The sequence below is a fragment of the Geotrypetes seraphini genome, chromosome 7 (assembly GCF_902459505.1).
Source record: "Geotrypetes seraphini chromosome 7, aGeoSer1.1, whole genome shotgun sequence".
Taxonomy (NCBI): Eukaryota; Metazoa; Chordata; class Amphibia; order Gymnophiona; family Dermophiidae; genus Geotrypetes; species Geotrypetes seraphini.
The window spans coordinates 49,121,683-49,134,759 of NC_047090.1; the positions used below are offsets into that span (position 1 = coordinate 49,121,683).

General features: G+C 38.1%; 1 protein-coding gene across 17 annotated transcripts in view; it reads right to left on the reverse strand.

Moving 5' to 3' along the window:
- Nucleotides 1-13,077, reverse strand: part of MICAL3 (microtubule associated monooxygenase, calponin and LIM domain containing 3) — a 711,269-nt gene that overhangs the window by 182,201 nt on the left and 515,991 nt on the right. For 14 of the 17 annotated variants that reach the window (XM_033950898.1, XM_033950894.1, XM_033950891.1 and 11 more), the window contains one exon: nt 2,403-2,492. The exons of the other annotated variants lie outside the window; for them this stretch is intronic. In XM_033950898.1, the coding sequence (XP_033806789.1) occupies nt 2,403-2,492 (90 nt within the window). The remainder of the gene's footprint in view (nt 1-2,402; nt 2,493-13,077) is intronic. 17 annotated transcript variants of the gene reach the window in all.

Genomic DNA, 13,077 nt, shown 5'->3' on the forward strand with positions numbered 1-13,077 from the left:
TTAATATTAAACAAAATTAGCAAAAGCATGGGCAGGAGAAAGAAGCATTAATATATGGGTCAATATTCAAAAGTACTTATCTGGATAAGCGCTGGCAACCAGGAGAGTGCCTCAGAATATCCTTACAGACTGCTTTGGTATTAAGCTGTCAATGCTTTGGTGAAGTGTTGAGAAGAGCCAGGTCTGGTCCAAAACTTATCCTGATAGTGGCAATATCCAGTCTACTATCTAAATAATTTAGGCAGTCGTCTATCTATCCTAAGTTACTATAAGAATAGTAGATTGAATATAGCCACTATCCAGAAAAGTTCCAATGTGGTCCATGTTATCTGGATATTTGGATCGGGCCACTATCCAGACAGTGGTGCTGAATATACAACTATACAATATTTTGATTGCCACAGCCAGCATTTAAAATAAAATACTGACGGTAGAAGCTGAATATTGACCCAATAGTGTTTTATATTCATAGCACTTAGATCACTGAAACCATTAGTCTGACTATGATAGAAGTAATTTTATTTTTATGAGCTAGACATGATTACACTTACAAGCAATATTATGCTTATGGTAACTTACCTACAACACTAACATTTCAAATGTGTTGCAAGATAAGAAACCTATAAAATATAAGGGTCTCTTTTGCTAAAGAATGCTAACAAGCATTATGTCAATATCATATTAATATGCATTACTGGTAAGTGGACATTTTTGAGACACCATGTATAAGATATTAAACTGCTTTGCATGTAGAGTGGCTCATTAATATTAAAATGTCTTCATGCAGATTGTGATAAACCTTGTGATTCTCTTGTTAGCTTTTGGAAAGGGAAACTAAACTGTACCTCAAACTATAGCCCTGTTTCCTCAAGGGTACTGGCAGACTAATGCACCTCAAAAACCAGAGGCTAGTAAATAAGTCAAATGCTACCATATAACACAAACACCAGGAAAAATGGAAGAAGTACTCAAACGTGAATGAACGGACAACATTTTGAGAGAAAAGAGGCCAAAAACTCAATCGATGATCCTTAGAACTTCCAACAGCACTACTTTATATTCATATATCATTGTGCAAAAAAATTATTCATAAAATCAGGGTCACAAACATTCTTACTTTTTCTTAGTGAATATTAACATGTCCTTCTCCCAAAGGACACGTTATATTCACTAAGACATGATTTTATGAGTAATTTTTCTGTACACTGACATCTGAAAATAGAGATGTTGTGAGGATTTTTTTTTGTTTTGACACTAATATGCATGCTCCAGATTGGCATCACAGTCACTTCTTATCTTTCTATCTTTTTCATTATCATTATTCATCATTACCTCTTCCTTTTAGGATCCCTAAGGAAGGCGTGTTCGCCAAAACACGGACCATGTAGGGTCCAGTTGGATTTTTATCACTGTATTTTTTATCATTGTACTTTTTAAATTGCATTTTCATGTTTTTATATGTCAGTGTATAATAAATTATCTCAACATCTGTATCCAAAATTTTTCGTTTTTGTTTTCATCGGTGGATTGTTTTCACTGTGGATTATTGGGTCTCCCCATTTTTCTTTGTTGTGCTGCACTTAAAGGATACGTTATATTCACTAAGACATGATTTTATGAGTAATTTTTCTGTACACTGACATCTGAAAATAGAGATGTTGTGAGGATTTTTTTTGTTAAGTACCAATGATCATGTTTTTTACCTGTTAAGCATGTATGCCATGGATGCATAATGAGGTCCTTTCTTTTCCCCCCAAAGTGGTTATTCATTGAAATTTATATATTGATATATTTCTTCCATTTTTCCTAGACTACCGGTAATGTATCTGTCAATACTCTTGGATTCCTTTCATTACCAGCACATCAGTGATCTAAGGGGAGTGGGCAGCTATCTCTGAAAGAAGACCATGCTCTCCACCTGGGTACCAAAAATTTCCTCCCTCCACAGGACCTTCTGTAGTTCCTCTCCCCCCGCCCCCTTTACCCTACTGAATCTTTAAGGTCTCCCAAGGGCAAGTGCAAGACTTAGCCACTTTTTCTTCACTTGACATGAAATTTAAACTGGAAATGGATAACTCAAGACTCCCCTTTTTCATATTCAGGCGGGAGAAGGAGCTCTCCAGGGAGAACAGCTGTACTCTGAGGGGAACAATGAGGGTCACTTCACTCAGCTGTAATTTCAATTCAATTTCATAAATAGGGCCCAAAATCAGTTTATATTTATATCAAGCCCTTATTATGCTTTGATAACAATACCAATTTCTAGAATGGTTACAGTGGTCAAACAAGTGGTATTAATATATAAAACGTTATACATACATGCATGTGCACGTATGTCTTTATGCAGGACCTGCTAGGGGGGGAGGGGAGAGACATAAGAGCAAGGGTGAAATCCGGGATACCTTTAAATGTACCAGTATCTTCTTCATTAGAGAGACGCTGAAGCCAGAGGCCTTGTTGGAGCTCTCTCTCCCAGGGACAATACTCTCCCTCTACAGCAGAGAGAGCCACATACCCAAATATGCACACAATGCAGAGAAAAAAAAACAACAAACCAAGGAAGAAAGAAGCAGAAACCAAAGATAGAAGTTATTCTTACTCTCAGAAAGAGTTACAAAGATGTATAAGTCTCCATTAATATTTTAACAGTTTTCTAAATTTCCTACTACAATGGTTTAACAAAGAGGTACATCAAGGCTCCAAGAAAATAAAAAAATTATAATGTGTTTTTTTTTAAATTTAAACAATATGATCAATTCTTCATATTTTAAGTGCCAATTTTAATTCTTGAATATACTGACTTGTCTGTTTCTATTCTTAATTACATTTTCTTTTGATTCCATTCTAAAATTTCAAATTTTCTTAATACTTAATTTCTTAGCTGAGGAAACAGTTCATATATAAAAAATGAAATTCAATTCATTCAGACATAAGATCAGATGCCAAAAAGCAGACCAAAGTGACACTCACCCCCTCTTCTACAAAGGTGCGCTAGCGGATGCCATGCGGCAACAGTCTAGAGACCCTTTAAATCTCTATGGGCTTCGGGGCCGTTACCGCACGGCTTTGTAGAAGAGGGGGGTCTTGTGGGGCAGCACTTTTCAGGACCAGAATACTTCACAATCCAGAAACAAGGTTTTAGAAGTTAAATGATCAGAATAAGCAACGGCTTAACAAAATAATGTGTTGCAAAACCCAGATCTATAAAATTCCACGGCTTCTATTCACTCACTTATCTCTTCCCCTACCCATTCCTGCTGTCTTTTTTACTTCAGAATATCACTGAAATGCTTTCATGATTTGCTTATAAATTCTCGCATTGCTATCTTTTATTGATTCTGCCCTGACCTCAGTAAAGCTAATAAAAATAAAGTGATTGTCCAGTAAAAAAATATCACCTTATATATTTTATTGAAATGATTTACCTTTATTTTTATATATTCTAGTTTACTAACAAAGCAATCATATTAATTTTCATAATTGGTTTTAGAAAAAAAGGCATGCTTTGCTGGTACTACATCTTCTTGCATGAATTTATCTATGCTATATTTACGCTCAGTGGAATGTCAACAAAATATTCCAAGGAAGCTCAAAAGACTTTAAGCAGAAGTAGCTTCCAGTAGCTTTATGCACAAATACTTCCTATAAAATTTGAGGTTGATATTCAAAAACAGTATATGCTAGTTTTACCTCAGAACTAGAGAATGACACGGTGGCGGTTTACCCGCGGCCACCGCATTTTAGCCGCGGGTCACCCGCCGAAAACGGGGAAGAAAACTAGCAGTCGCTGCGGCGACGGGGACAAGGCCATTCACCGCCCGCGGGGCGGTGAATGGTCTTGTCTCCGCAGTGAGGTATCAAGGATCGCGCGGTCCCCGCAGCCACCGCCCGCCCGCCCGTAGCATTTAGCCAGCTCCCTCCCTCCACCTCACCTTAAATTTCAAGTTTTCCGGCTTCCTTTTTTCCGAGCCGCACGTGTTCAAAAATCCGTGCACGCGCGGCTGCGCGAGTCAATCAATCTTCTCCTCTGACGCAACCGGAAACAGGAAGTTGCAGGAGAGGAGAAGTTTGATTGACTCGCGCAGCCGCGCGTGCACGGATTTTTGAACATGTGCGGCTCGGAAAAAAGGAAGCCGGAAAACTCGAAATTTAAGGTGAGGTGGAGGGAGGGAGCTGGCTAAATGCACGGCTTTTTGAACGCGTGCGGCTAGGGAAAAAGGAAGCCGGCAAACTCGGAACGAATATAAGGTGAGGTGGAGGGAGGGTGGGGGCTGCTGGACCATTCTTCATTACTTTGCCATACTAATTCCATTCTATGTTAGGTGCCACGGACTCAGATTCGAGTCCTAGCGATGATGAGTTAAAGATCCCAAAAGAAGCCAACTTCTAAATCCAGTGGTTAGAGCTACACTATACTCCTTGTGACCCTGGGCAAGTCACTTAATCCCTATTGCTTCTGACACAATGGGCAGTTCCAAAGACCAAGACTGGCCAGTGTCAAAGACAGGATGCTGAGCTTGATAGACCCTTAGTCTCCACTGTTTTTAGTGATCAACAAAGTTCTATGTTTCTATAATCACCCTAATTCTGTTATCATTGGACTAGATATTCAAAATGATTTAAATGGCCAGGACAGGCTCCTGGCTGTTCAAATCATCTGTCCAGGGCTAACCAGGCATTTTCAATCTTCATGTTCAGCCCAAATGGTGTCACACAGTTCAGCAAAAATACCTAATGTTGTTCCTCATAATTTAAATATTGCTCATGGAAGGAACAACATTGGGTATTTTTGCAAATGGAAGTTGGAGGGTTAATTCCCTTGAAACAGCCAATTGAGTGAAACATGAATTCATGCTGGGACACAAGATAGGTTGAATTTGTTTTGAATTTAAAAAGAAAAATGATCAATGAAGAATACTATAATGGCAAGAAAATATAATGATAAAACAGCAACTAATTTTGCCTATTTTTATATATTAAAAAAGTACTACATAAGGTGAATGTCCATATTGCTGTCTGTTGTTCTGCTGAGCACTGGCATTGAAACAGCAAAATGCATTTATTGCATACTTGTCCTCTGTCGGAAACATTATGGTGGTATATTAGTTGTGTTAATAAAAATTTATAAACAAAGCCCTGCCAGCTGAACATCTCTTTCTCTAGTTCAGCAGCAGGAACTTTGATTTATAAGAATGGAATACGCTAAATATTAGAGTACTAAGGCTTATATGGATGCTGCGGGGACGGTGACGGGGCGGTGAATGGGATGGCAGTGGCGGTGATGGGGCGGTGAAAGGGATGGCAGTGACGGTGACGGGGCGGTGAATGGAATGGCGGTGATGGGGCGGTGCAGAGGATGGTGGGCCGGGGACGGGGCGGGTGACGGGGACAGATTTTTTCCCCGTGTCATTCTCTACTCAGAACTGAATGCATAAATTATTTGGGCTGAAAACTTGGAGCCACCCACTGAATAATTTTGGCCATGTATCTTAACATTGTGTAAATTATGTGCATGAAATAAACCTTTTCCTTAATGTGTCAGTTGCAGTTAGTTGGTGCTCATCCTAATGTATTTAATTGAGAGATGTTCTGACTGTATCAGAGTTATTATTGAGTTATTGAGAGGATTAACAGGTAAGGGAAGTATATCAGATCCTGGTCCCCACTGAGCTTTACATTTTATAGAGGTGGAAACACTCCTTGTTCTGTCTGTACCTTTTCTTTGGGGTTACATAAGAACATAAGAATTGCCATACTGGAATTGCCATACTGGGATAGATCGAAGGTCCATCAAGCCCAGTATCTTTTTTTTTCCAACAGTGGTCAATCCAGGTCACAAGTACCTGGTAAGATCCTAAGGAGTAAAACACATTTTATGCTGCTTATCCTAGGAATAGGAAATGGTTTCCCCAAGCCATCTCAATAATGACTTATGGACTTTTGTTTTAGGAAATTATGTAAACCTTTTTTAAACCCTGCTAAGCTAACAATCTGGTAAGTTTGAAACAGGTGGTTATTATTCCACATTTAAAGGATGGTCAGAGACTGAATTTGTCTTGGTTGCTGAAAATTTTTTGAACAATCGGCATGCATGGCAGGATAAAGAGATTATGTACTTACACTGGAAAGATAAGTGAGACATTCCAAACAAGGGGGTAGTGTCCCCATGGACACATGCCATCTGCAAATCCAGTTCAGAATTTTCTCTGTACCTCTTCTGTACTTCACTAAGCTCCTTAGCTCCATCTAGTTTTTTCCTTTTGCAAGTGTGCTTGCAGGAATGTGTTCATTCTGCTCTCCACATTTTATTATTTTATTCAGTGTTTTTAGTCCTTTTTGCAGGGAATTTTGTGCTTGGAGCATTTCTTCAGCTTTGTCTGCATTGAGAACACTCAGACTTATGTCTGTAGCTGACAGGCCAATCCCAGTGGGTACCTGTTAGCCAGCCTGCTCAGTTTTCTTTGGAGTTCAGGGTCGGCCCTGAAGTTGACTTATCTACTGTTAAGCAGGGGTTGAGCACAGGCTGTTAGGTGCCCTCAGGAGGCTCGGCGGTGTCTCATAGGGTGCCAGCTGCATCTTCTCATCTCTGCTTGTCCCAGTGTGCATCTGTCGGTCCATAGAGGTGCAATCAGGCATAGAGTCTGACTGGCAGCCCAATGAACAACATTGCAGAGGCATTCCCAGAATGAAGCAGTGATTCTCTGATCCAGCTACTGTAAGAGCTAAGGCAGGCTGTAGCACAGATCCACAAACAGGTCACAAGGCTAAATGCACTAAACAGGATTGGTAAGACTGTGTGGGTCTGCTCTGATCCGATTTTTGGTCAATTCTAAAAGACTTATGCACTAAAAGACTTATGCACTAAAAATTTTGCATGCAAATGATTTGCATGGAGATTCACCGTAATCCCCATCTCTCCCATCCCATCCACTTGTTTAGAATGTCTCACCTATTATACTGGAATAACTCTTTGATAGGCCCTAGGCAAACTGGCATATTGAGCCTCTCTCATATTAATATATTTTAGGACTCCCACAAACAGGGCCTACAGAATACCAACTGAAGAGGAAAACTCCTAAAAGAATAAGCAGCAGGTAAGAATGTGCAGCAGCAGTGATGGCTGGTGATAAAAAAGTCTAACTCAGCTTCATAAAAGGGAGTTTACGAAGCCACGTTAGGGTTTTTTTATCGTCGACTGTGGCACTAAAATCTCCAATACTCATAGAATTCATATGAGCATTGGAGCTTTTACCGCCATGGCCTGCAATAAAAAACTCCAACGCAGTTTCATAAAAGAGAGGGTTTATTTGTTAATTTCAATTTCTCTGTTTTTTTCAAATTTACATCTGCTATCTTTATATTAGGGGACATGCATCACTGTTTCGGTGTGTTACATTGTATGCAGAGTCCAGCTTCTGGGTGGTTCAATTTAACTTTTGTTTACATATTTCTATTTTACACCCCATTTATAAAACTGTGGTGTGGTTTTTAGTGCCGGCCTCAGAGGTAACAACTTCAACTCTCATTGGGGGGTTAGTTTGTGATTACATATTCCATACTGGACAAAGGTGTTTTCTGTGTTTGGTGTGTACATAAGACATGGTTCTCTGTTAGCATTGACTGTGCAGGATCAATCTATACTAGTTTGGTTTGTTTAGCTTTACCATGGGTGTATTAATGTTCAAGTTTCAAGTTTTATTTATATTTGATTAATCGCTTAATTAAAATTATATCTAAGCGAAGTACAGTGTATGAATAAACATGATACTAAAGTAGTAAGTAACATTAAATATTATAAAATTAACAATTTATACTAAAATTTACTAAAATAGTAAATAACATGAAATATTATAAAAGTTAACAATTTATACATTAAGTAATAAAATATTAAAAAAATAAAATAAAATAAAATAAAAAGGATATAAAAAAATATGAAATAACATGAAATATTACAAAGTTATAAAATAAAAGTTAAATTGAAAAATTTTTCTTAACTATTATATAATAAGCTAAAAGTTTATAAATGATGTAAAAAATATTTACATGTAAGAGTAGCTCGTAATTAATTTTAAGGCTAAACGTTAAAAGCATCCTTGAATAAAAAGCATTTTAAGTTCTTTTTGAAATCGTTTAAGTTATTTATTTCTCTTAAATGTAAAGGTAAAGAATTCCAAAGTTGAGGCGCTGATACTGAGAACATATCCTGATGACGGGTAATTAATTTTAAGGCTAAACGTTAAAAGCATCCTTGAATAAAAAGCATTTTAAGTTCTTTTTGAAATCGTTTAAGTTATTTATTTCTCTTAAATGTAAAGGTAAAGAATTCCAAAGTTGAGGCGCTGATACTGAGAACATATCCTGATGACGGGTACCAATCATTTTTAAAGAGGGAATAGTTAAAAGTTTATGGTTATTTGAGCGTAATGAGCGTGAGGTATTGTATGGAATAAGTAATTTATTTATAAATTGGGGTTCATTAGTGTCGCGAGTTTTAAATGTTAATAATAGGATTTTATAAGTAATCCGATGATTAATGGGGAGCCAGTGTGATTTGATCAAAAAGGGAGTAACATGATCGTATTTTTTTCCTTTATAAATAAGTTTAACGGCAGTGTTTTGTATAATTTGTAAACGTTTCTTTTCTTTTAGTGTAATATTTAACAGTAGAGAATTACAATAATCAAGTTTAGAGATAACCAAAGAATGAAGTAGGATATTTAGCGATTTTGGTTCTAAAAATTTTGAGATTGATCGGATTAGACGGAGTCTATAAAAGCATGATTTAATAGTATTATTTAGATGATCATGGTAGGAGAGGTTATTGTCGATAGTGATACCAAGTGTTTTTAAAGATGATACAATCTCAATAGACATATTGTTAAGAGTAAAAGGAGCATGCAGATTGATTCCTTGTTTCCAAGTGAACAATATAGCCTTGGTTTTTTGCACATTAAGGGCTAATATGTGTGTTGTAAGCCATTGTTGGATTTTTTCTAGTTTTGAATTAATTTGTTGTATTTCTTCTTTGTTTTCAGGATCTATAGGATGAATAATTTGTATGTCGTCAGCATAACTAAAAGTAGTAAAGCCTATAGATTGGCATAATGTTAGTAAGGGAGATAAGAAAATATTGAACAGTAATGGCAATAAGATGGATCCTTGTGGGATGTTCTACTGCTCACTGCAGTATGTAAGATGCTGCCTTTTCCTAGGTACACTCTTGCTGAGCGGTGTGTGGATTGTTACTAGAGAACATGTTTTTCATACATATGAAGGGGGGGGGGTCAAAAAATGATGGGCCCTGGGTGTCACATATGCTAGGTACGCCACTGCCGACATGGTCCGTATTTTGGCACAAAGGCCTGCCTCAGTGACATAGTTAATGTCTAAAGAAATAATCAACAATAAAGCAGTGGACAAATCAATGTCAATGTTAAAACTTGCAAGAGAAAAAAAAATCAAGACTTACTAAACCAATAAATAAATCAGCAATATGATATTAGACATATACACATGAATTGAGAATTGAAATATTGAACATATACAGAATACATTCTGCAATCACATATAAAAACGAGTACAAAAGAACTAATGAGATTTCAAATTTTGAAATAAAAAAAAATTTGAGAGATCAAATTGAAATATTTAAAACTAATTTAATCAGAATAGGCCAGAGAACGAAAATCTAATTTAAAAGTAATGTAATTCAAAACATAACCAACAGATGGCAGCCTTGTAACATTGACTATAAGACAAACGCTGAAAAAGAATTCCATAAAATCCAAATGCGTCAGAGAAGAGTTATGCTATATCCAAAATAATGTTTCATAAAATCAGAGACACATGGAAATACTACAGCCATATATAGAAAACGATTATATAAGGATCGCTTGCGATGGGTGTAGTAAGCATGGTATCTAAAAGTCTTAACTGGCAGAAAAGAGAAAAATTTCCAAGTTTCTTTATAGTTTAATATACCGATCATCTATGAGTATTTGAACAGTTTACAATGCGAAAAGTATAAAAATAAATGAATAATGGGTCAAAATAAAAATTGTACGATAAAAAGACTAAGGGCCTGTTTTACAAAGCCGTGCGGCAACAGCCCCGAAGCCCTTTAAATCTCTATGGGCTTCGGGACCATTACCGCGCTGCAGCTGCTAGCGCGGCTTTGTAAAACAGGCCCTAAGACAATGACATGACTGTATACAAGAGGAATAGGGGGGAGAGGAAAGTTAATAATTACATCATCAAAAATAAAAATAAAAGGAGGTGCGAGGGGATGGGAACATGGAATGGGTGTTGCTTCAGAGAAGCGGTTCTTTATATGGAATGTACTGCCATTAAAAGAAAGAGAAAAAAAGCTTCTTATTTTTAACTATGGATATACGTCTTGGAATAGAAAGGTTTTGAGTTTAGTTTTGAATTTATTGAGGGAATTTTTGTGATGGAGATGAGATGGCATAACATTCCAGAGTGCAGGAGCTATGGCAGAAAAGATTGATTGGAGGATTGGTCAGTAAGTTTTGGTCTGCTGATCTGAGTGCCCTAGATGAGGAGTAGGGAATAATGTGATTATTGAGAAAAGCTGGAGAGCGCATTAGTTTTATTTTGAAAATGCGCAAGAGGATTTTGTATGTGGTGCGATGTGAGACGGGTAACCAGTGCGCTTCTCGGAGAAGTAGGATATGATGTACAATTGCAAAAGATGAGGCTCTAAAGTAGGGATCTCAAAGTCCCTCCTTGAGGGCCGCAATCCAGTCGGGTTTTCAGGATTTCCCCAGTGAATATGCATTGAAAGCAGTGCATGCACATAGATCTCATGCATATTCAATGGGGAAATCCTGAAAACCCGACTGGACTGCGGCCCTCAAGGAGGGACTTTGAGACCCCTGCTCTAAAGAAACATAGAGCTGAATATAGGAACGTTAAAAGGAATGCTATATGAAGTTCATCTGAAAGAAAAATAGATAAAGATGTGAAAGAGAAAGGGGTTATCTTCCGCTAATGCTACCATTCCACCTCCACACAGCAGGGGCTGCCAACCCAAGACTGAGCCGACTACATGTCCCAGACCGCACTGGGCTTTAGAGCTCAGTGTTGAGCTACCTTAACAAGGTAACCCTGCTGAGTCAGAGGGCAGGGTTCAGCAAGGAGGTGTTTATCTGCCACAGAGGAGAATCATTAGGGGGGAGGTCCCAGAGTGAGAGGATCCTGAAGGAGAGAAACTTTCCCTAGCCATGGCTGCATTCACGCCCTGGGGAGGACTGGAGTGAGAAAGCCAGCTGAGAACCCATCCAGGAAAACACTAGAGAGATGAGCTTCTAATCCAAGACCTCTGTAAACTGAACCTACTGGTTAAAGGTGACTGTCCTGTGTTTGGGCTGGTGGCAGCTGAGCTGAAGCCAGTTGAAACTATTGCTAGAGAAGAGGGTTTTCTTTCTCCTATATGTTCTTCTGTTTGGACTATTTAGCAAGTGAAGTAAGAACCAGACTTATGGTGCTTTAAACCTGAGACAATGGGAAATTGACCAAAAGCTGAGGTTGCTAGAATGAACATGATATGGCTAACTGCCTAAAGCTGTTGCCCTAGACATAAGATATAAAAGTTAAAAGTATATCTTTACTTTTCCTGAACCTATGAGGAAATAGGCTCAGGTAGATATCTCAATAAAACATTTTGTTGCACCTTCTAAAGTGGTTTGTGTGTGCTGATTGGGTTCCTTTTAAAGTGATTTATATGTGCAGGGTTCCTGGAAAACTTGGCCAGGAATCTTTCACATAAGATTATAAAAATAGTTTAAATGTTAAAAAATGAATTATCATCCCATAAAAAAATTTCAATTGGTGAAATATGCATATGAATAAAGTAAAACTCTGTGATAAAACCACCTTAGAGTTTTACTTTATTCATATGCATATTTCACCAATTGAAGACATTGAATACTTTTATGGGATTAAGATATTTTTTTAACATTTAAACAATTTTCATATTATTTATATATTTTTCTTTCACATAGCATTCCTTTTAAAGTTCCTATATTCAGCACTATGTTTCTTTACAGTTGCGTATAAATGACATCACATTTCTCAAACACACATCATCCATCTTTGCCTGCCACGAATGCTTATATATCCTTCTCTTTCATTATTGTTGCCATTTTTTCACCAATACTGCTGAACGGGAGAATTACTGTCTATTTTTAATGGATGAGTTTCCTTTTTATACAGTCTCATCTTCTACAATTGAACATCATATCCTATTTATTCAAAGTTTTCTATATACTTCCAGAAGCACTGAACACAAAGTTTTACGTGCTGAAAAAGTCTTTATTACAGGGGAGATGTCAGTTTCCTCCACGACATATGGCACATAGAAATATAGAAAATGACGGCAGAAAAGGGCCACGGCCCATCTAGTCTGCCCACACTAATGGCCCACCCCCTAACTACCTCCATGAAGAGATCCCACATGCCAATCCCATCTTTTCTTAAAATCTGGCATGCTGTTTGCCTCAATTACCTGTTGTGGAAGATTATTCCAGCGATCAACCACCCTTTCGGTGAAGAAATATTTTCTGGTGTCGCCATGAAATTTCCCACCCCTGATTTTCAATGGATGCCCTCTTGTTGCCGTGGGTCCTTTAAGGAAAAAGAGATCCTCTTCTACCTCGATACGGCCTGTGACATATTTGAACGTCTCGATCATGTCTCCCCTCTCTCTGTGTTCCTCGAGTGAGTACAGCTGCAACTTACCCAGTCGTTCCTCATACCGGAGATCCTGGTGGCCATTCGCTGAACCGACTCAACTCTCCATACATCTTTTTGATAATGCGGCCTCCAGAATTGTACACAGTATTCCAGATGGGGTCTCACCATGGATCTGTACAACGGCATTATGACCTCGGGCTTACGGCTGACGAAACTTCTACGGATACAGCCCATGATTTGTCTAGCCCTGGATGAAGCTTTCTCCACTTGATTGGCAGTCTTCATGTCTTCGCTAATGATCACCCCCAAGTCACGTTCTGCTACAGTCCTTGGTAGGATCTCACCATTTAGGGTGTAAGTCCTGCA